The following is an 18,153-nucleotide window of genomic DNA, read 5'->3' on the forward strand; positions in this document are numbered from 1 at the left end:
GCTGTCTGCTGTGCTGGACCTGACTGATCTGGTGTCGCTTATTGTCCTGCCACTGCTGAAGGTCACACATAGTGACAACTGGCCCCAGATCACACTCTCCACATAAGGACATGGAGGTCTGTGTGTTTTTAGGATAATGTGAATGACACCTCTGCTAAATCTCTAAGTAGCAACCAAGAATTTATGAGTTCCTGCTTTTAGATTATATGTTAACCTCAAAAATATTCCTAATAGCGACACGAAAGGCTATCGTGTGTCCCATTGCATGTTCCAGAGGACCAGCTGGCTCGCACTCTTTGCAACCGGTTAGAGTCACCCACATGGTGCCGACGGCTTGGAAACAAGACTTGTGGCTTCTATTCGCACAGTTCTGGGTGGCACACTCAAACTAAAACTGGTCTGTTATTGCCTAGCCGAACTGCGGGAAGATGTTTGGAGGGGGGGACATTTCTCCCACGCTGCAGATGGCTGTATGAGTCCGCTAATACAGGAGTTGTAAAGGCCCAGTGCACTACTTTTGTAAAAAGATGTTTATATTTATTCAATATGATTTTGCAGCTGCAGCACCCTTACAACCCGTGGCTATGCTACACACCAATCTATTATGCAATGCTCTTTTTTGTCTACATGCCACATAGACAAGTTGATGCTAGTAGGCTATAGCCCATTTAAACAAGCAATTGTTTTACCCAGATGACGCTGAATAGACAACACTTTGATGGTAGGCTACCAATAACAATTATGTTATAAGAACACATAGCCTACACACTGATAGTTTTAAAACTCATCAATCATTTTTCACTTAGCCTACATGTAGTAGGTTAATTCATTGACCCAAACACTGCATGTAGCCTATTTTACCTGCAAATTGCACATTTCATCCCATTAACTGCTAAAACGCTTCCATCTGAAAAGAGTCCTTTGTTAGTGGTTCTCCGGGAAGGGAGCGAGACCCTCCACCCCTTTCGTGTCTTTCATCACTTTTGTCAGAAGCTGATATTAATCTACAGCTGTCCAGTGCTAAACTGAAACAATCAAAAAGACCATCTGAGAAAGTGAACATATGGTGGCAGCATCACACTTTCTTTTGTTGTAGATTTTTTTTCCTCCCCCATATTTCTTTTCTCCATCTGATATTTATGTTATGTGTTATTTGTGTTATTCCATAGCAGCTACCTCCCTGTAAAGTACTTTCTGAAGGCACTGTATATTCTTCCTGACAAGGTCAAATACTACTCTGTACAAATACTTCACACACTTTTGCTGGTGTACGGTATTGAATGCCCTTTAGACATACAGTATGTCTTCACATTGACAAGTTGAAGCATTAGCATTGACAGTATCTACAAGAAAATGATGTAGCCCTTCCTGCAGTCAATTACCAAAAGCACTCTCTTTAGCCTCATGGGTAGAAAGATAGCTTTAATTATTTTCTCATTAATAAATACTTTTTTTTACGACAAAAATCTGGTGTTTCTATGTCACACAGTTTGGTTATATTTCATCAGTCTTCTGTGATGTATATAAAGTGAAGTATTTGGATGGAAAACATTTCAACTCTATATCTGACATGGTACAGGTGTCTTCTTTTTTTAAGCCCATAACCATGTGTGTGAGGTGTATACTTTGATTCAAAGTAGATGTGTTTAAGACTACCATGAAACTCTCTGTGTGACCCTGATTTAGCCCACTGAGGTAAAAGGTTAAGAGGGGAGAAAGGAAATAAGATGAATGTGAACCTCAGTACAATGACCATGCATTAGTGGAGGGGAAAATTTAACACTTAAGTTGTACTTGCAGATGGCTGGAAGATATGGATGTTGTACAATATAATATCATTGAAGAAATTAACTAGAATAATAGACAGACTCACATCATCAAACAGAATAGTTTTCAATTGGACTGTCTATGAAATTGTATTTTCTATAGATCACCCATTTTATCTGCCGTGTACATGTTGGCCTAAGCAATCAGTTGAGAGTGAGCACAGAGTCTATAGTTGAGTTTTAATCACGTTGTGCCATTGCTTTATAGTTACAGGCAACACATTGACATTACATCAGAACTGTATCAAGAAAAAATACTTTACATTTACATTTACATTTTACTTTAAATGGCAATATATTAATATGGTCACAATACAATATTAAATGGGTATTCGTTTGACTTTGCTTTATACCTGGGATGACTGAAAAACAATGAGGAATACGTTTATAAAGATCACAATCTTTAATGCAACATTCTCACAGATGTAGGATCTTAATTTGAGCCAGTTTGCTAAAGCAGCAAAATAATCCTGCAGCAACAGGAAACGTGAATTATTATCAAATTAAGATCCTACACATGTATAGAGCTGCCCATAGATCGCACACAGACATACATACATAGCACAGTTGTGTGTCCACTTCTGCTACCCCCTGTCCACCCTTCCCCCTCAAAATCAACAGTCAAACCAGTTGTTCCCTGTGGGTCGGGGTCCAGATTTGACAAAATGCTCCTTTTATGAAGTCCGGAGCCCCTGGTCAAACACTGTGCAGTGACAGTACGATTGCGTGTGTCCGTTGAGTTCTGAAACAGTTGTCGTTGACAGCTGCTGGGGAGCATTATAGATTGAGTCAAGTGGCTTCAAATAGCCGGTGCTCACTTCAGTCATGTTAGAGAATGCTCCTCTCTCTTGCTCCTCTCCTTTCACGGATAAAGAAACAACAATGGCAAATAGTGTTTGTCCAGTCTCTGAGTGTGCTCTTGTCAAATCTCATTTTTGATGTTCCAGTTTCACACATTCACCATAAAAGGGTTTTATTTATTTTTTATTTTTCAACAAGTGTCCTCTTTGGAGGAGTTGAAAGCGTTCAGTCTTGGCCAGATAACAGTTGTCAGTCACACCACTTAGTATTTCTCGCAAGCTGTCCAGCAAGTCCTGCCCTCCTTTCTCTTAAGTAGGAGAGACTCAGTTTTAGATTCTCTCCCTTGTCCACTGCATTTCCAGCAGATGGTCTCCACAATGGCATAATTTCAGCTGAGGATGTTTCCGCCACAGAGGGTGTAGCGTCGAGCTGCAAGTGAGATTAGAATCTGTTACAGAAAATGTCTGTCAATATCACACAGTGCAGAGAAACACAGAGGCCAGCTCAGGCCTGGAGGGCAGCAGAGCTTTAAAACCAGTACAAGTCCTTGCTCTTATCCTGGGCCTGCAGACCTGAGAGGACAGGAAAGAGAAAGAAAGAGAGAAAACAGAAGGGAGGGCAAGAGAAGATGATTAGGAAGAGGGAGACCAAATGGCTTATAGGTAGAAGCAGGAAGCCCTGAAGCAGAAAAGTATGAAAAAAATCATTTTGCCTCCCAGGAAAAAGCAGAGACAGAGAACTCAACCTGTTAAACCACAGAGACATTGTCTTTCTTAGCGTTGGAGAGTGGCCTTGACAAGACAACTGTTTTCCCAGGGAGAAAGAAAACCTGCATTGTGTTATGAATGTAAGCATAACCCCGGTGTAAGGCGTTGCAATGTTTCTTAACTTCTACCTTAAATGAATTGGCAGCATCACACTTTCTTTTGTTTGACTTTCTTAGTAGATTTTTTTTCTCCCCCATATTTATTTTCTCCATCTGATATTTATGTTATGTGTTATTTGTGGCCTGTTTGTATGTAGCCTATTGTATGACCTCATGGAGAAAAGTAAAGAAAACAGAGGTGGTGTTGAATATAGTGAAATAAATATCCCTGGTCTCTTCTCAAGAATAATAATATGCCATTTAGCAGACGCTTTTATCCAAAGCGACTTACAGTCATGCGTGCATACATTTTTTTTGTGTGTGTATGGGTGGTCCCGGGGATCGAACCCACTACCTTGGCGTTACAAGCGCCGTGCTCTACCAGCTGAGCTACAGAGGACCAATGTACATAGCAGCTACCTCCCTGTAAAGTACTTTCTGAAGACACTGTATATTCTTCCTGACAAGGTCAAATACTACTCTGTACAAATACTTCACACACTTTTGCTGGGGTACGGTATTGAATGCCCTTTAGACATACAGTATGTCTTCACATTGACAAGTTGAAGCATTAGCATTGACAGTATCTACAAGAGAATGATGTAGCCCTTCCTTCAGTCAATTACCAAAAGCACCCTCTTTAGCCTCATGGGTGGAAAGTTATAGATATTTTTCATAATTTTCTCATTAATAAATACTTTTTTTACGACAAAAATCTGGTGTTTCTATGTCAAACAGTTTTGTTATATTTCATCAGTCTTCTGTGATGTATATAAAGTGAAGTCTTGGGATGCAAACTCAAAATAGAAAACATTTCAACTCTATATCTGACATGGTACAGATGTCTTCTTTTTTTAAGCCCATAACCATGTGTGTGAGGTGTATACTTTGTTTCAAAATAGATTTGTTTAAGACTACCATGAAACGTTCTGTGTGACCCTGATTTAGCCCACTGAGGTAAAAGGTTAAGAGGGGAGAAAGGAAATAAGATGAATGTGAACCTCAGTACACTGACAATGCATTAGTGGAGGGGGAAAATTGAACACTTAAGTTGTACTTGCAGATGGCTGGAAGATATGGATGTTGTACAATATAATATCATTGAAGAAATTAACCAGAATAATAGATTGCATTGTGTTATGAATGTAAGCATAACCCCGGTGTAAGGCATTGCAACGTTTCTTAACTTCTACCTTAAATGAATTGTAGAGCACACAATAGTAGTTGCGCATGTTTGGGGACAATCAAATAACTAAGGCTATTCTGAAGTGCCCTTGGAACAACTACTCCTTTACGAAGAGTGTGTTGTTGTTGTTATTGCTGCTGTTGTTACCTGCGTCTACATTGAGGCCGATGCTCTGGCTGATGTCTGCCCCTGCCCCTGTGAAGGTCCCGGTCCAGGCCGAGCTGGCTGACTCACTCTTCCCAATGTCACACGGTGAGGCGCTCGGCCCGGGGACAGTGGATGGAGGGAGCCGGTGTGGCCGGACGGAGGGCACCAGCAGAGAACTGTAGCGGGGGTCAAAGTGTGTGCCGTACACCTCGTGCATGCTGGGTCGAGGGTAGGCGGAGCCCTGGGTGCCGATGGCCCCACCAAGTGAGTAGGGGTGGTGGTGGTGGTGGTGTGAGTGGTGCCAGGGCTCCGGGGTGGCATGTTGGAGGTGGCTGTGTAGGGAGGCGGAGGAGTAAGGGTCCCCAGGGAAGGGTATCTCTGAGTGGGAGGCTCCTAAGGCACTGCTCATGGAGGAGGGCTGGTACGTACTGCTCCAGAAGGACGGGGGGAAACTCCTCTGGCTCATCGGGAATGATCCATCTGGGAAACCACAGACACATTGAAATGCTCAATCACAGATCAATTATGTGGTAAAGACTATGAATGTATCTTTGGGTGAGGATCGATAAGCCTGTTCTGAGGATGTGGTAAAATAGCAGAGTTTAAAGACTGATCATTCAATGATCAATTCAATTGAAAGGATGAAATAAAGGAGAACATTAAAAGATGCATGGATGAATATCATTGTTGTTGTCCATTATTCCTGATGGTTGATCAAAATTGGAGAATGGTTGGCTATGTAATATTGGTCATATAATTACATTTTAGTTCATTAAGGGAGTAATATGCAACAGAGAAATGATACCAAACCCTCACTACAAGTTCCCCTACAATATAGTGAATAAGTCTGCACCCTAAATTTCACAGAACCCATGTTATCATATTTTCAACTGCCTTATTTATAGCAATTCGTCGTGCCCATCAATTTTGTTTGACTTTCTGATTCCGTTGTAATTTTGATCAAACACAAATGAGAGTGGTGAATGACTGCCAACTGAAACTGAAACTATGGGAGCAAAACATGGGATTAATTGATTTGTTCTAAAATCCAAACTTTTAAAAGGCTGTTTATTTTAGTAGGATGTGAACTCAATAATATACCAAAAACTAAGAACTCACTTGCATGCAAGACCTAGGCCTACTCGCCAAATGAATGCAAATATTTATGAAAACGTTTCCTGTATCTTCTATGTAGCCTAAATACACAGTCATTGAGGTGAAATGAAACCGCGCGCGGACAGGTGTTTGGAGTGGTTCTGTGATCGGCACCTTTCCAAGAGGTGGATGTAGGTCTACCTCGTGCGGACTTGTTGCTGACCGACCCGGGGACGTAGCTGGTGGGCTGGTTGAGGGCCCGGCTGAAGTGCTCGTCCACCACTGAGCTGATGTCCCCCTGGAAGTAGGTGAAGAGCACGCATCGCGAGTTCAGGTACTCGGCCTCTGGAGGGTGATCTTTCTCTCGCGCGCAGTCCTCCTCCTTTATCGTCGGACCCGGGAGGTTCGATAACGAGTTGCCCCCACTGATGCTCTCTTGCGCTTCTTGCATTTTGGAATAAAATGCCAATTTCTGAAACATCCGATAAAAAAAACGTCAGAATGTAATAGCCTTGACATGTATTAGATATTAATTCCTATCAAGGCATCAAGTTAACTATTATCTACTTGAATTTCACCTGCACATTTGGGTGACATTTTTGCGCTTTTCATTATTGTCCAACAGTTGCGCATTATATTGTGGCCTCTGTGCGTTTAATAAACCTATTTTAAATGGTATATTAAAAATAAAAGCATGGTCCTCTCCTCATTCATAGGCCTACTCAAACTATTTTTTAGACGTGACAGTGGTTGGATTCAAGAACACAGCTATTGCATTTAAATCCGTGAACATATCGCCAATCAGTTAATTGGTTAATTATGAACATTGGAGAGTCTTGAATGAATCCCACTATTCCCTTCTCTCTCTGCATACTCACTCCATTTAAAGAAGACTTTCGACCTATTTTAAATATGAAAACCAGCTCTCTGTGCAAACGAAGATCTGCATTTGTATATTGAATGTGAGAGGTTTTAAGAAAGTGGCAAACATTTAAGAGGGCCGTAGCACCAATGCACCTCTGGAAAACGAATAGCCCATATATGCCTAACTGGTACTCGTGCATGCACAAGCATTAACTTAATTTACAGTAATGTATCACCGGATATGCTTCAACGAAATCGTTACTAGAGCACTGCTTATTCAATTTTCAACTGCCCATGCTCATGAAAAATGTTACACGGTAGCTAAGTAATTGTTGTGAATGTAAAGAATCCTATATTGCAGCCTATAGATTACAACAACAAAAAAGAAAAAAGAAAAACTTCGACTTGACGAACGCTTAATAAAAGTTGTAAACGAAGCCTACAATCTATTAATGACCCATCATTATTTTGTTTTGATTGGTTAATAAAGGCCTTGGCTATTTCAATGTAGCCTACATATTAAGAATAGTCCTAATTTACACATAGTAAAATATCCTAAATAGCAATATAATCTAGAAACAACAAATTCAGTAGCCTATGCAATAGTCTAAGCCTGAGTGATTCGATTTAGCAAAACGGAGAGCATATCTATAAACAACATGAAAAATATGTTGGTTTAAAACACTTATAAACACTTATATCAACTAACAATATTATCACGCAAATTAGATATAGTCAATAACAATTCAAGGAGGTATGGCTATCATTATTCATTAATGAATCATTAATAACAATCAAAAGTAGGCCTAGCATTGCCAATAGGCTAATAAATTCTTCTTCTTAAATAGATAACTGTTGAAAGGGACTATTGGTTCCCAATTGACTCACGGCTGTAATGTAGAATAATTTTTAAAGTGGCCATTGCCAAAATACAGTAGCCTAGAGAGACCAAATGACGCCATAATGCGCGATAAAAGTTTTTTTCCACACCAGTCTGACAAAAGTTTCCGTGCACTAAATCTGCCAATAAGCGAAATAACACAAGCAATAACATACCTGGTGACGATATGGACTATACGCTGCGGAAAAATAAGGCTGAGGTGGTGGACCATACACTTGATACATCACATCCAAGCAGCTCATGGCGAAAAAAGCGAATTCTCACGGATAATAACTTGACAGAATAAGCAGAATCTTCATTGGAGATTGTAGGGCTGTAATTTCCTAAACGCGGAGAGATTAAAGTAATTAAGAACGTTGGGGAGCGGGGTTTCTATCCCAATCGCGCTGCGCGTCCTGCCTTCTTAACGCTCCCTCAGTGCGACAGCGAGAGCGTAGCGGGCAAAAGTAAAGACATTACACAGCCAGCGGTTTTGAAGTGTCTCTGGACGAGCCTGCATCTGACCAATGAGGGAGCAAAAGCACTTCACAAGCTGGTTTATTTTTTCTTCTGAAAGTCTGCAATGAACATTTCATTACCGTCATGAGATGCGAGATGCTAAATGAAATACTATGGAGCTCTGCCAAATAGGGTAGGCCACTTAGTGGAGAGCTTAGTAACAAGCTAAATCTTTACTGATATCGACTGTTACCTGGAATTAATTCATTTGATATGCACCTGCATGTTACCTGCATTTAATCTATATTACAGGCCAATGTGCTAATTTCACACACACATGTGAATTGTATTTGTATCCCATGTATAGTGTCTTTACATAAGGCTAGTCACTCACTGGTTACCACACATGATAAAACATTATTGTAAATAACGTTGAAAATAAACCTTTAAAAAAATATGTTTTTTCGAATACTTTTACAGTTTGATGGGCCTGGATAGAAACCCATGGACCTGTGGCGTAACGTTCATGGGTCTGTGGTAAGCTGTGAAGGCCTATTAATAAATACAACCAAATCAAATCAAATTTTATTGGTCACATATTTAGTAGATGTTTTTGCGGGTGTAGCGAAATGCTTGTGTTCCTAGCTCCAACAGTGCAGTAGTATCTAACAATGAGTACAATAAGAGTCAGAAATGTCAACATACGGAATGTAACATAATGATCGTTGTTAGCGTTAACTGTCTATGTAAACAGTTCAAATAAATGAATGAGAGGAATTCAGTGCTCCAACCCCACACAGTACAGAGTGCCACAATCCCTCGGTGGCCTGTCAGATTCCAAGGTCAGAGGTTAAATAGTTTGGTCACAATTTGTGTCGGGGTCAGAATGCATTATCTAGAGTTTGAATGATAATAATCATTTCACAACAAACAATAATGGCACTGGAATGAAGGTACTAACATTACAGAAATGCTGCTCTAGTCTATTGTGAACAAAGTGAGACAGGTAATGACTATTCATATCCAAAGACTCTCTCTACTTTCATGGTCATTGTGGGCTTGGACAAATGGTTTTCCCACCATAAATATAGTGAGCTCCAAAAGCATTGGGACAGTGACACATTTTTGTTGTTGTTTTGGCTTTGTACTCCAGCACATAGTGAACCATTTAGAAATTACAGCACTTTATGTACATAGTCCCCCCATTTTAGGGGACCAAAAGTATTGGGACAAATATGTGTATTAAATTAGTCAAAAGTTTAGTATTTGGTCCCATATTCCTACCACGCAATGATATATCAATCATTTGCTGTTTGTTTTGGTTGTGTTTCAGATTATTTTGTGCCCAATTGAAATGAATGGTAAATAATGTATTGTGTCATTTTGGAGTCATTTGTATTGTAAATAAAAAATATAATATGTTTCTAAACACTTCTACATTCATGTGGATGCTACCATGATTATGAGTAGTCCTGAATGAATCGTAAATAATGATGAGTGACAAAGTTACGGAACCACAAATATCATACCCCCCCCTAAAAAATGTTAACCCCCCCTGTTAATGTAATAGTGAGAGGTTAGCATGACTTGGGGGTATGATATTTTGGTGCGTCTGTATCATTTCAAATCTAAAGTGCTAGAGTACAGAGCCAAAACAAAAACAACAAATGGTCACTGTCCCAATACTTTGGAGCTCACTGTATTTCTTTACATTTTTCAACAATTGAAGGGAGACAAACCTTTTAACATAATCCCACAAAAATTGTCTGATGCTGGATAAATCATATAAAGGAAATCCAAGGTAAAGATGATTTTAGCCCTCTGATGAAAAGTTGGATAAGAGAGCGTCTTTGCACCCAATTAACCTTGTTAGCTGTGGCAGAAATATGACCATGGGGGAAACCACTACCCCCTCTGCTCTGCCAGCCCTGTGCTGTGTTGGGGAGAACCAGGCCCCTCACACATCAGCCCTCTTTAATGCACAATTAACAGCTCTGGATTTTCAGATGAAAACTTACTCCCAGCACCACTGCACGGTTGGAAGTAACACTCTGGTCACATCAGTGGAATGCATGCAACACATGCTGACTTTATCCTCCTGTTTTGTCTACAGTCTACTGAGCACATTGTCTCAGGTCTACAAACAAAGTACTCTACCTTTTTAGAATGGCTGGGTATTCTAGCACTTATTCAACTTATTCATACACTTATCATCTTTGTTGATATCTTCATCAATATTTCAAAGTTGTAACAGTTCATCAACTGCATTCAATGAGGGGGTGAAAGGGGCAGCACACAAAGGCATTGCCAGAAGTGAACGAAGAACGCAAACATGTACTTTACATAGTAGCTGAATGAGGACTGAATATATTAGTAGGATAGTTATTTCTCTAGTTATTTCAGGATCTCTACAAAAACATTAACATACTTACAACAAGATTAAAATGTTAACTCTTCAAACTGCTTATATAACTTTTCTTATTTTACAACTGACTCCTCAAATTAATGAAGCTGAAGGTCATTGGTGACAAACCCCTGTCATGACCGTGTTGTGTATGAGGAATGACCATTGATCATCATTGGGTTTTTGGTGTTCTGGTAGTGTGACATGGGTGTTAAATCATGCACTTCATGTGACCACAGCAACCATTTTAGATGTGGGAGTTCCAGTGTGAAATGCGAAACAGAGAGTTTCTGTTTCAGGAGAGATATTGTGACACCTGTCCCAGACACACAGCCTCACTGCCACACAAGGTTCAGCAGCATATGAGGAAACCATTAAAGAGCACAGAATAGGCACATACAGCCCAGGACCAGGGGGAAAGTTCAAGGGTCATAGGTCAAATCCTAGGCAGTACACAGCCTTTTTGTTTGAGCCAATGATAATTTAAAATGCATGTAATGAACACGAAGAAAAAAAAAAAACCCGCACTCGTTTCTAATCACAGCACTTCATCTTCTAAATATGAGGCCTGCTACATCGGGACTGGCAATATTATGACAAAATTAGGACGCAGTGGGCCTGCAGTGTGTCCAATTGGTTCGCCAGGGCTCTGACTACGTAGCACGACATGGCATAAGAGAAGCGTGATACGCACAGTAGAGCCCCAGCAGCCCCTTCTCGTGGCGGAGACACCTGTCACTAGTATTAGGTGGCGATGAAGTCGTGGTCCGGCCTGGGGAGGAAATGTGGAAATCCAAAGACACTGGGGTGACTCTTGAACGGAGCGAGGAGGAAGCGTCAGCTGTGGAGCTGCTGCTAGGCCGTTTCCAGGCGTATAAATTCATTCTGACTCCATTCATCCACCCATTCATTCCTTTGGATACGCCTGACATTAGTCTAATAGAATTTATTGAAAAACTACCAGGGTGACTATAAGTTGCATATGTGCTGAACCAGGACAATGTACAGTAGCACTCCCCATTAGGGAAAACACGCCAAGAGAACTGTATATAGAAAGTCCAAATGAAGTCATGTAAAACATGACCAGCCCTTCCCTAGACTTTCACTAGATTGCTAATTATTATTTTAATTTGATTTATCAACTAATGATAGTTTCCCTATTATTTCATGTTGGTCTTGGTCATCATGTAAATGTCCTCTAACAAAACCAATGTACTGTAGTTCCTTTTTTTAATCAGTGTTATTTTAACTTACAAAGATTTCATTTAGAATTCAAACCAAGAAAAGCAAGGCCAGCCATTTCAAATAATATTTGAATGAATGTTATGGGCAGTTATTTTTGGTTCTCTGTGCAGAAGCTGAAAGGACCAGGTCCACGGCTCTGTAACAGAAAACCTTGACAGTTCAGGGACTGGTTTCTTACTGGTTTAGTCTTCAAATGTGTCTCTTCTGTGAGGCATAATGACCATACGCCATCTTAGACACATGATTGAAAAGGAATTGAAAGTCTGAGAATTAATTTAATCTGAGATTCGGGTGATTCAGATAATATGATGACTGATTCTCCATCTTAGAGAACACGATGTATTCTGCCTACAAGGTCTAACCCTAACCTTTAACTTGAACATTTTGTCAAAGCTTGAATGAGATGATTCAAGACGACCAAACTGATTCAGACCTGGTTGTATCACTCATTGTAATTTTTTCCACGCAGCTGTAGCCCAGGCAATCTTGGTGTACCGTGGCTGAGAGGGTTAAAAAGAGAGATACTGCTAGATGTGCTTCAGCTTCTCATTACATGCAGTACTATCTACACAAAAGCCCTATATCATATGAGTCAATTGTAGGAAATACATTTGTTCCATAACTTCATAAATGTTTCATAAGGTAAAGGTAAAGGGTGTATTACTATTGACCCTCTGTAGCGTGTGTGTGTCTGTAGTGTGTCTGCAGTGTGTGTCTGCAGCACAGGAGGCTGGTGGCACCATAATTGGGGAGGACGGGCTCGTGGTAATGGCTGGAGCAGAATTGGTGGAATGGTATCAAATACATCCAACACATGGTTTCCATGTGTTTGATGCCATTCCATTTGGTCCGTTCCAGCCATTATTATGAGCCGTCCTCCCCTCAGCAGCCTCCACTGGTCAGGGCAGCCCGTCTGCAAATTCGGCACTCGTTGATGAGGAAATATTATTGAAAGGTGAATAGCATAAAAATATTTCCTTGCCATTCAAGTGGTGCCATGCCAAGTTGGCGTGGGTTTGGCTTGGCGGCGGAGCGCACGTGATAAACGTGCAATACTGCCCCCTCCACGGAGCGCACGTGATAAACGTGCAATACTGCCCCCATCCACAGAGACCCGCATAACAACAACCACACGCTACGTCACCAGGCTCCTGTTGCATATTGAAGTCATATCTTTTCCTGCCAGTTTTATGGGTGAGGTACAGTATAAACCAGGATGAGGGTGGGGTTGAAGGATGTGGTGTGCGGGTGACCAGCGTGCATTTGGGGAGTAGTCGGGAAGAAATTTAGGAGAAATATATTAGTGTCACATTTTTACAGGGGCAAGAAATTCCCACCGGCTCAAATGTGTTTTGGCTGGGGGCTTGGCCCCTTGTCAAACCCATGAATGTCACTGCGCCTCCTATTTCTGGAGTGGACCTGGATCCAGAGAGCGGCGAGCCCATTAGCAGTTAAAATTAGGGCGGCCCCGTTGTAACAACACACGCTCACTTCCAACAAAGGCGAGACGTTGCTGGGATGGAGGAGTGTCGGGCCCAGTGTCATGGTCATGTGCCATCCATCAGTACTGAGTCCTGTGATTCAGGAGACAACTGGAGGGGCTGGCGATGTGGGGGGTGGACGAGGTGTGGGGTGGAGTGTGTGCGTGTGTGTATGTGTTTGCGGGGTAGGGGTGTGTAGTGAATGTGTTTGAGGGGTAGCGGGGTGTAGTGAGTGTGGGTGCGTGCAGGATACAGCAGGGTGTTTGTGTGTGTGGTACATACAGGTCGTTTGTAATCATCTGGCCATGGCCCCTGGCCTCTCTGGACTTTGAAACACGCCCATGGTCAATCAGATATCACCTGGCCCAAGTGGCATGGTATACCACTGGACCCCACATCACTGACTGATTACATAATGACTACTAGTGTCAGTGTCGCACAGTGGATGTGTGTGTCAATCTTTACATGCTTGCCTAGTCTCTCCTATGACAGACTTCATTACAAAATCATTAGGAATGAAGGCTGCTGCTCATAAGAAAAATCCATTAATATTGAGTGCACATCGAACACAAAGTCGTAACAATGTCACACCTACAGCTGTCGCTTCTGCACAGTACAGCTATCAGTGAATGTTAATATTTTTGTGAGGAAAATATCTGCAAGGACAAGGAGAGAGGGAGAGATCTTTCCTCCGTGGCTGCAATGAGGAGGTAGAAATATATACAATTAAACACAATGCAACCGGACTGATTTGATTGAGCTTAAAAGGTTGTGCGGACCGAATGGGCAGGCTTGTCCTTGCACTCTGAATCCCCCATTGTGGCCCTCATTTCAACACCTCTTTTATCCTGGGCCATTAGGAGCACAAGACAGGATACCTTGATGGAAGGAGAAGAGAATCTCTCTCTGTTCAATACTGTTATGTCCCTAGGTTAGCATCCAGTGGTACTTTGAAAAAGCACTTATTAGTAAGTGGAATATAACTTCAGTTGAAAAACCTTTACAAAACGGTTATTTACCAGTTGAAGAGAAAGTCCTCGGACACAAGGTTATAATGATGATGGGTCTGGGAAATACACATTTTCAGATATTGCTGCAAATCCTACAAAAGTGGATTATTCAATTATAAACCTACATGACCTTAACTGCTTGAAAAAAAAATATATATAAATATACATATATATATATATATACTGTATATTCAACTGTTGAAAAAACATATCTATAAAATACATATTATTATATATTTTTTACTTTTGTTTTGATTCTGTAGATGTTCAAATGATATGGTACTGTATGGTCCGACAACACATTTCTATACTGAACAAAAACAAAAACGCAACATGCAACAATTTCAAAGAGTTTACTGAGTTATAAGGAAATCAGTCAATTGAAATAAATTCATTAGGCCCTAATCTATGGATTTCACATGACTGGGCAGGAGCGCAACCATGGGCCCACCCACTGGGGAGCCAGGCCCAGCCAATCAGAATGAGTTTTTCCCCACAAAAGGGCTTTATTACAGACAGAAATACTCAGTTTCATCAGCTGCCCGGGTGGCTGGTCTCAGACGATCCTGCAGGTAAAGAAGCTGGATGGGGAGGTCCTGGGCTGGCGTGGTTACAAGCCGGTTGGACGTACTGCCAAATTCTCTAAACGACGTTGGAGGCGGCTTACGGTAGATAAATTAACATTAAATTATCTGGCAACAGTTCTGGTGGAAAGTCCTGCTGTCAGCATGCCAATTGCATGCTCCCTCAAAACTTGAGTAATCTGTGGTATTGTGTTGTGTGACAAAACTGCACATTTTAGAGTGGCCTTTTATTGTCCCCATCACAAGGTGCACCTGTGTAATGATCATGCTGTTTAATCAGCTTCTTGATATGCTACACCTGTCAGGTGGATGGATTATCTTGGCAAAGGAGAAATACTCACTAACAGGGGTGCACACAATTTGAGAGAAATAAGCTTTTTGTGCATATGGAAAATTTCTGGGATCTTTTATTTCAGCTCATGAAAGATGGGAACAACACTTTACATGTTGCGTCTATATTTTTGTTCAGTATAAATGAGTGTCTTAATGCCCATAGAATTGAAGAAGGCCACTGGCAATCCATGTGCTGGAATTTGGGCTTGGCTCCATCAGTTCGGTCACACTTGTGGCTTATTTATAGGGGCCACCGTGGACTGATGAGGCAAACTCACTGCTGCCTGTCCACTCTCCTTGTTTTCGCATGACTTAGTTTGCAGACATGGCCAACTGAATGTGAATGCGAGTTGGGCAGACCCCAACCCCTCTCCCCCTTTGGACAAACCAAATATCGTACCTTACACACCATGTGACGTATCTCTCTAGAGAGCTAAAGGACTGAAGAGACATTATATTACTGTAATGTTAAGATTCTAGGATATACAATAGGTGAAACATGGAACATCCTGTATCATATTATAGCTCTCTAGCTTTCCAGCCCTGATCCTAACTGGGTTCAAATCAAACCCCGGGCCTGTGTGGGACAGACAGGGGTGATAATGCACACAGCCCGAGAAAATGTGAAAATATGAAAGACAGCTGCTGACAGCAAAATCAGATGAACAGAAAAGCATGTGTAAGGGACGTTGCACCGGAGCGTTGCACAGTGGGCCCTTTTCACAGCCACCCTGTCTGGGTGGTGACAGAGGCAGCTGTCCAGTTTTTCTTGCCCTTCTCTGTTGGCCATTAATTTCCCACAAAGGCCCCCAGTGACAACTCCCTCATAGTGACCATACTTGGAAACAAGGTGCATGACAGACATGGGGAGAATGGAATACACAACTTGGGTGCACAACAACATGTGCATGACAGCTACCCCCTTGTACAAGCAGGTCACCATTAACACCCACAATTTACTAGTAAAAACATTACATTACATTATTTTATATTTGAATGTGAATGGTGAGGGGTATTTATGTAGTACAGAGTGTAACGATTTCATTCATCAAACTTTACATATTGCCTTTACATTTTAACAGGTTAAGGTACTTTTTGTAGGCATGCATGTTCACTGAAATGTATTCTCCATTTATTTTGTCATTTATTTTGTTATTTGAATTGTGAATGTAATATGAATAACTTTCATGGTGTGTACAATAATGAGGGCACTGTCCAAGAATTTGAATACTCAAGGTTTGATTTTCACCATGAACACATATTTTATGGCAAATTCCATTGATTTATTATCATATTTTTATGTACATTTCAGTTTAAATGCATATTTAATATAGGTCTACTAACAGTTGCAACGATATTTCACTGAACTAATATTGAGAATATCCTGAGATTCTGTTTGCAGTAGGTTAATCAAGTAATACAGTAAGGAGACATATTTCCAGTGTGAATTACGGGGGCCCCAGGGGGGTCTCAGACCCCTGAATGAGACATGAGCCCCCCTAAATGCAACAAAGTGAAACTTTGGGGGGGGGTGTCTCTAAATAATGCTAATTTAACCATTCTTCTATTTGTTTAAAATGCCATTTTACAGCTATAGTGGTAAATATTAAAATAGAAGCTTATTCCAAATTAAACAAACAACCTCACCTCTGTGTAATGGTAAAAAAAAAAAAAATCTATGTGCCTGCACTTTTCATCACGGGACAGTCTCGTATTTCAGCCCCTTTTCAGGTGTCCCAACTTTTCTTTCCACAAAAACAGTCATTTTGTCAGCAAGACGCATCAATTATTTCAGGCTACAAGAGTGTAGACCCAATGACAATCGTCAAATGTTATTACACCTTTTGGTGTTTTGTAACAGATGTCTCTTTCCATTCATCAAATAGAACGAGTGCACAGTTCACTGTTTGGATGCTGGAATTATTTTAGAGTGGACGAACATAAGCAGGTGGCCTACTTTTTGAAGTGATTCGTTTGACAATCAGATGAAAACATCATGACTGGTTGTGTTCATGCCTCATTAAAAGGTAATACATGTTTACCGTAAAAATACATCTTTACTATTAGGCCCATAAAAAAATTCCACAGAGGAGGTCCCGTGAAAAAAATATGGTCCTATGATTGTCACAGGTATAATTCGCACTCTGCATTTTTCTATTGTTTTCCAGGAATATTCCTCATAGCTGTTGAGTTCTAAAATACTTTCCCAGCTATGTAAATTAGATATGTTAATGAATGGTTTCTTTCATCACATGAAGTGCAAACCAGGTATGCCATCTATGTCTACCTAGGCCTCTGTTTACGATGAGAGTGTGCCAAGCATTCAGACTAAATGAAAATATACACTACAGGAACCATCCCAGGCATCTCCCATAACAAGCTGCAGAAACTCTCTAAAGCATTGCTGCTATGTTGTGGGGAATCTTGAGAATCTTAAGCTTAAACCACCATGCTTCCCAGCCTTCAGCAGGACCTACCGGGTTACGGGGATCAGATCAGCGTAACAGTCCACTCTCACGATTATACTTTTTCCGGGATCTAGATTCTTGCCCACAACCACCGACACAGCACGGAGAGCGAGGCAGGCACCGGGGGCTGGAAAGTGATTTGCGATCATTACTCATGAGGGAAAATATCCCCTCCTATCTATCTATCTATCTATCTATCTATCTATCTATCTATCTATCTATCTATCTATCTATCTATCTATCTATCTATCTATCTATCTATCTATCTATCTATCTATCTATCTATCTATCTATCTATCTATCTATCTATCTATCTATCTATCTATCTATCTATCTATCTCTATCTCAGTACAGTAGCTGCTTTTGTGTGGTCTCTCTCTGCCTGTAGAGTGGTAAATCTCCCCCGTCTCCCCCGTTCCACTTAACACTCCCCATATGGGTCCTGAAGGGTGGACGGGTGGCTTAAGATTCACTTAAATGATGGTTTGGAGGAATGGGGTAACAA

The 18,153-nt window shown here is 41.0% G+C and overlaps 1 protein-coding gene across 4 annotated transcripts; it reads right to left on the bottom strand.

Moving 5' to 3' along the window:
• Window positions 1-1,999: 1,999 nt before the first annotated feature.
• Window positions 2,000-17,812, bottom strand: LOC121552676 (transcription cofactor vestigial-like protein 2). Of its 4 annotated transcripts, none has more exons than XM_045211198.1 (4): window positions 17,658-17,812; window positions 6,095-6,392; window positions 4,826-5,305; window positions 2,000-3,199 (listed from the first exon to the last, which is right to left on the bottom strand). In XM_045211198.1, the coding sequence occupies exons 2-4, from the start codon at window positions 6,369-6,371 to the stop codon at window positions 3,156-3,158; spliced, it is 801 nt and encodes a 266-aa protein (XP_045067133.1). In that variant the 5' UTR covers window positions 6,372-6,392; window positions 17,658-17,812; the 3' UTR covers window positions 2,000-3,155. The 4 variants fall into 4 exon arrangements, with proteins under 4 accessions (XP_045067133.1, XP_041721619.2, XP_041721620.2 ...); XM_041865685.2 differs by lacking the exon at window positions 17,658-17,812 and adding an exon at window positions 7,841-8,189 and having other exon boundaries at window positions 2,000-3,056; XM_041865686.2 differs by lacking the exon at window positions 17,658-17,812 and adding an exon at window positions 7,841-8,189.
• Between the last annotated feature and the right edge of the window lie 341 nt (window positions 17,813-18,153).

The sequence above is a fragment of the Coregonus clupeaformis genome, chromosome 36 (assembly GCF_020615455.1).
Source record: "Coregonus clupeaformis isolate EN_2021a chromosome 36, ASM2061545v1, whole genome shotgun sequence".
NCBI lineage: Eukaryota > Metazoa > Chordata > Actinopteri > Salmoniformes > Salmonidae > Coregonus > Coregonus clupeaformis.

Bases quoted from the DNA above. Each gene is read 5' to 3' on its own strand.
- LOC121552676 (XM_041865686.2), bottom strand. From the start codon at position 7,927: ATGAGCTGCTTGGATGTGATGTATCAAGTGTATGGTCCACCACCTCAG. The intron at 6,393-7,840 runs GTATGTTATTGC...CGGATGTTTCAG, and splicing joins ATAGTCCATATCGTCACCAG to AAATTGGCATTTTATTCCAA. The intron at 5,306-6,094 runs GTGCCGATCACA...GTGGTTTCCCAG, and splicing joins TACATCCACCTCTTGGAAAG to ATGGATCATTCCCGATGAGC.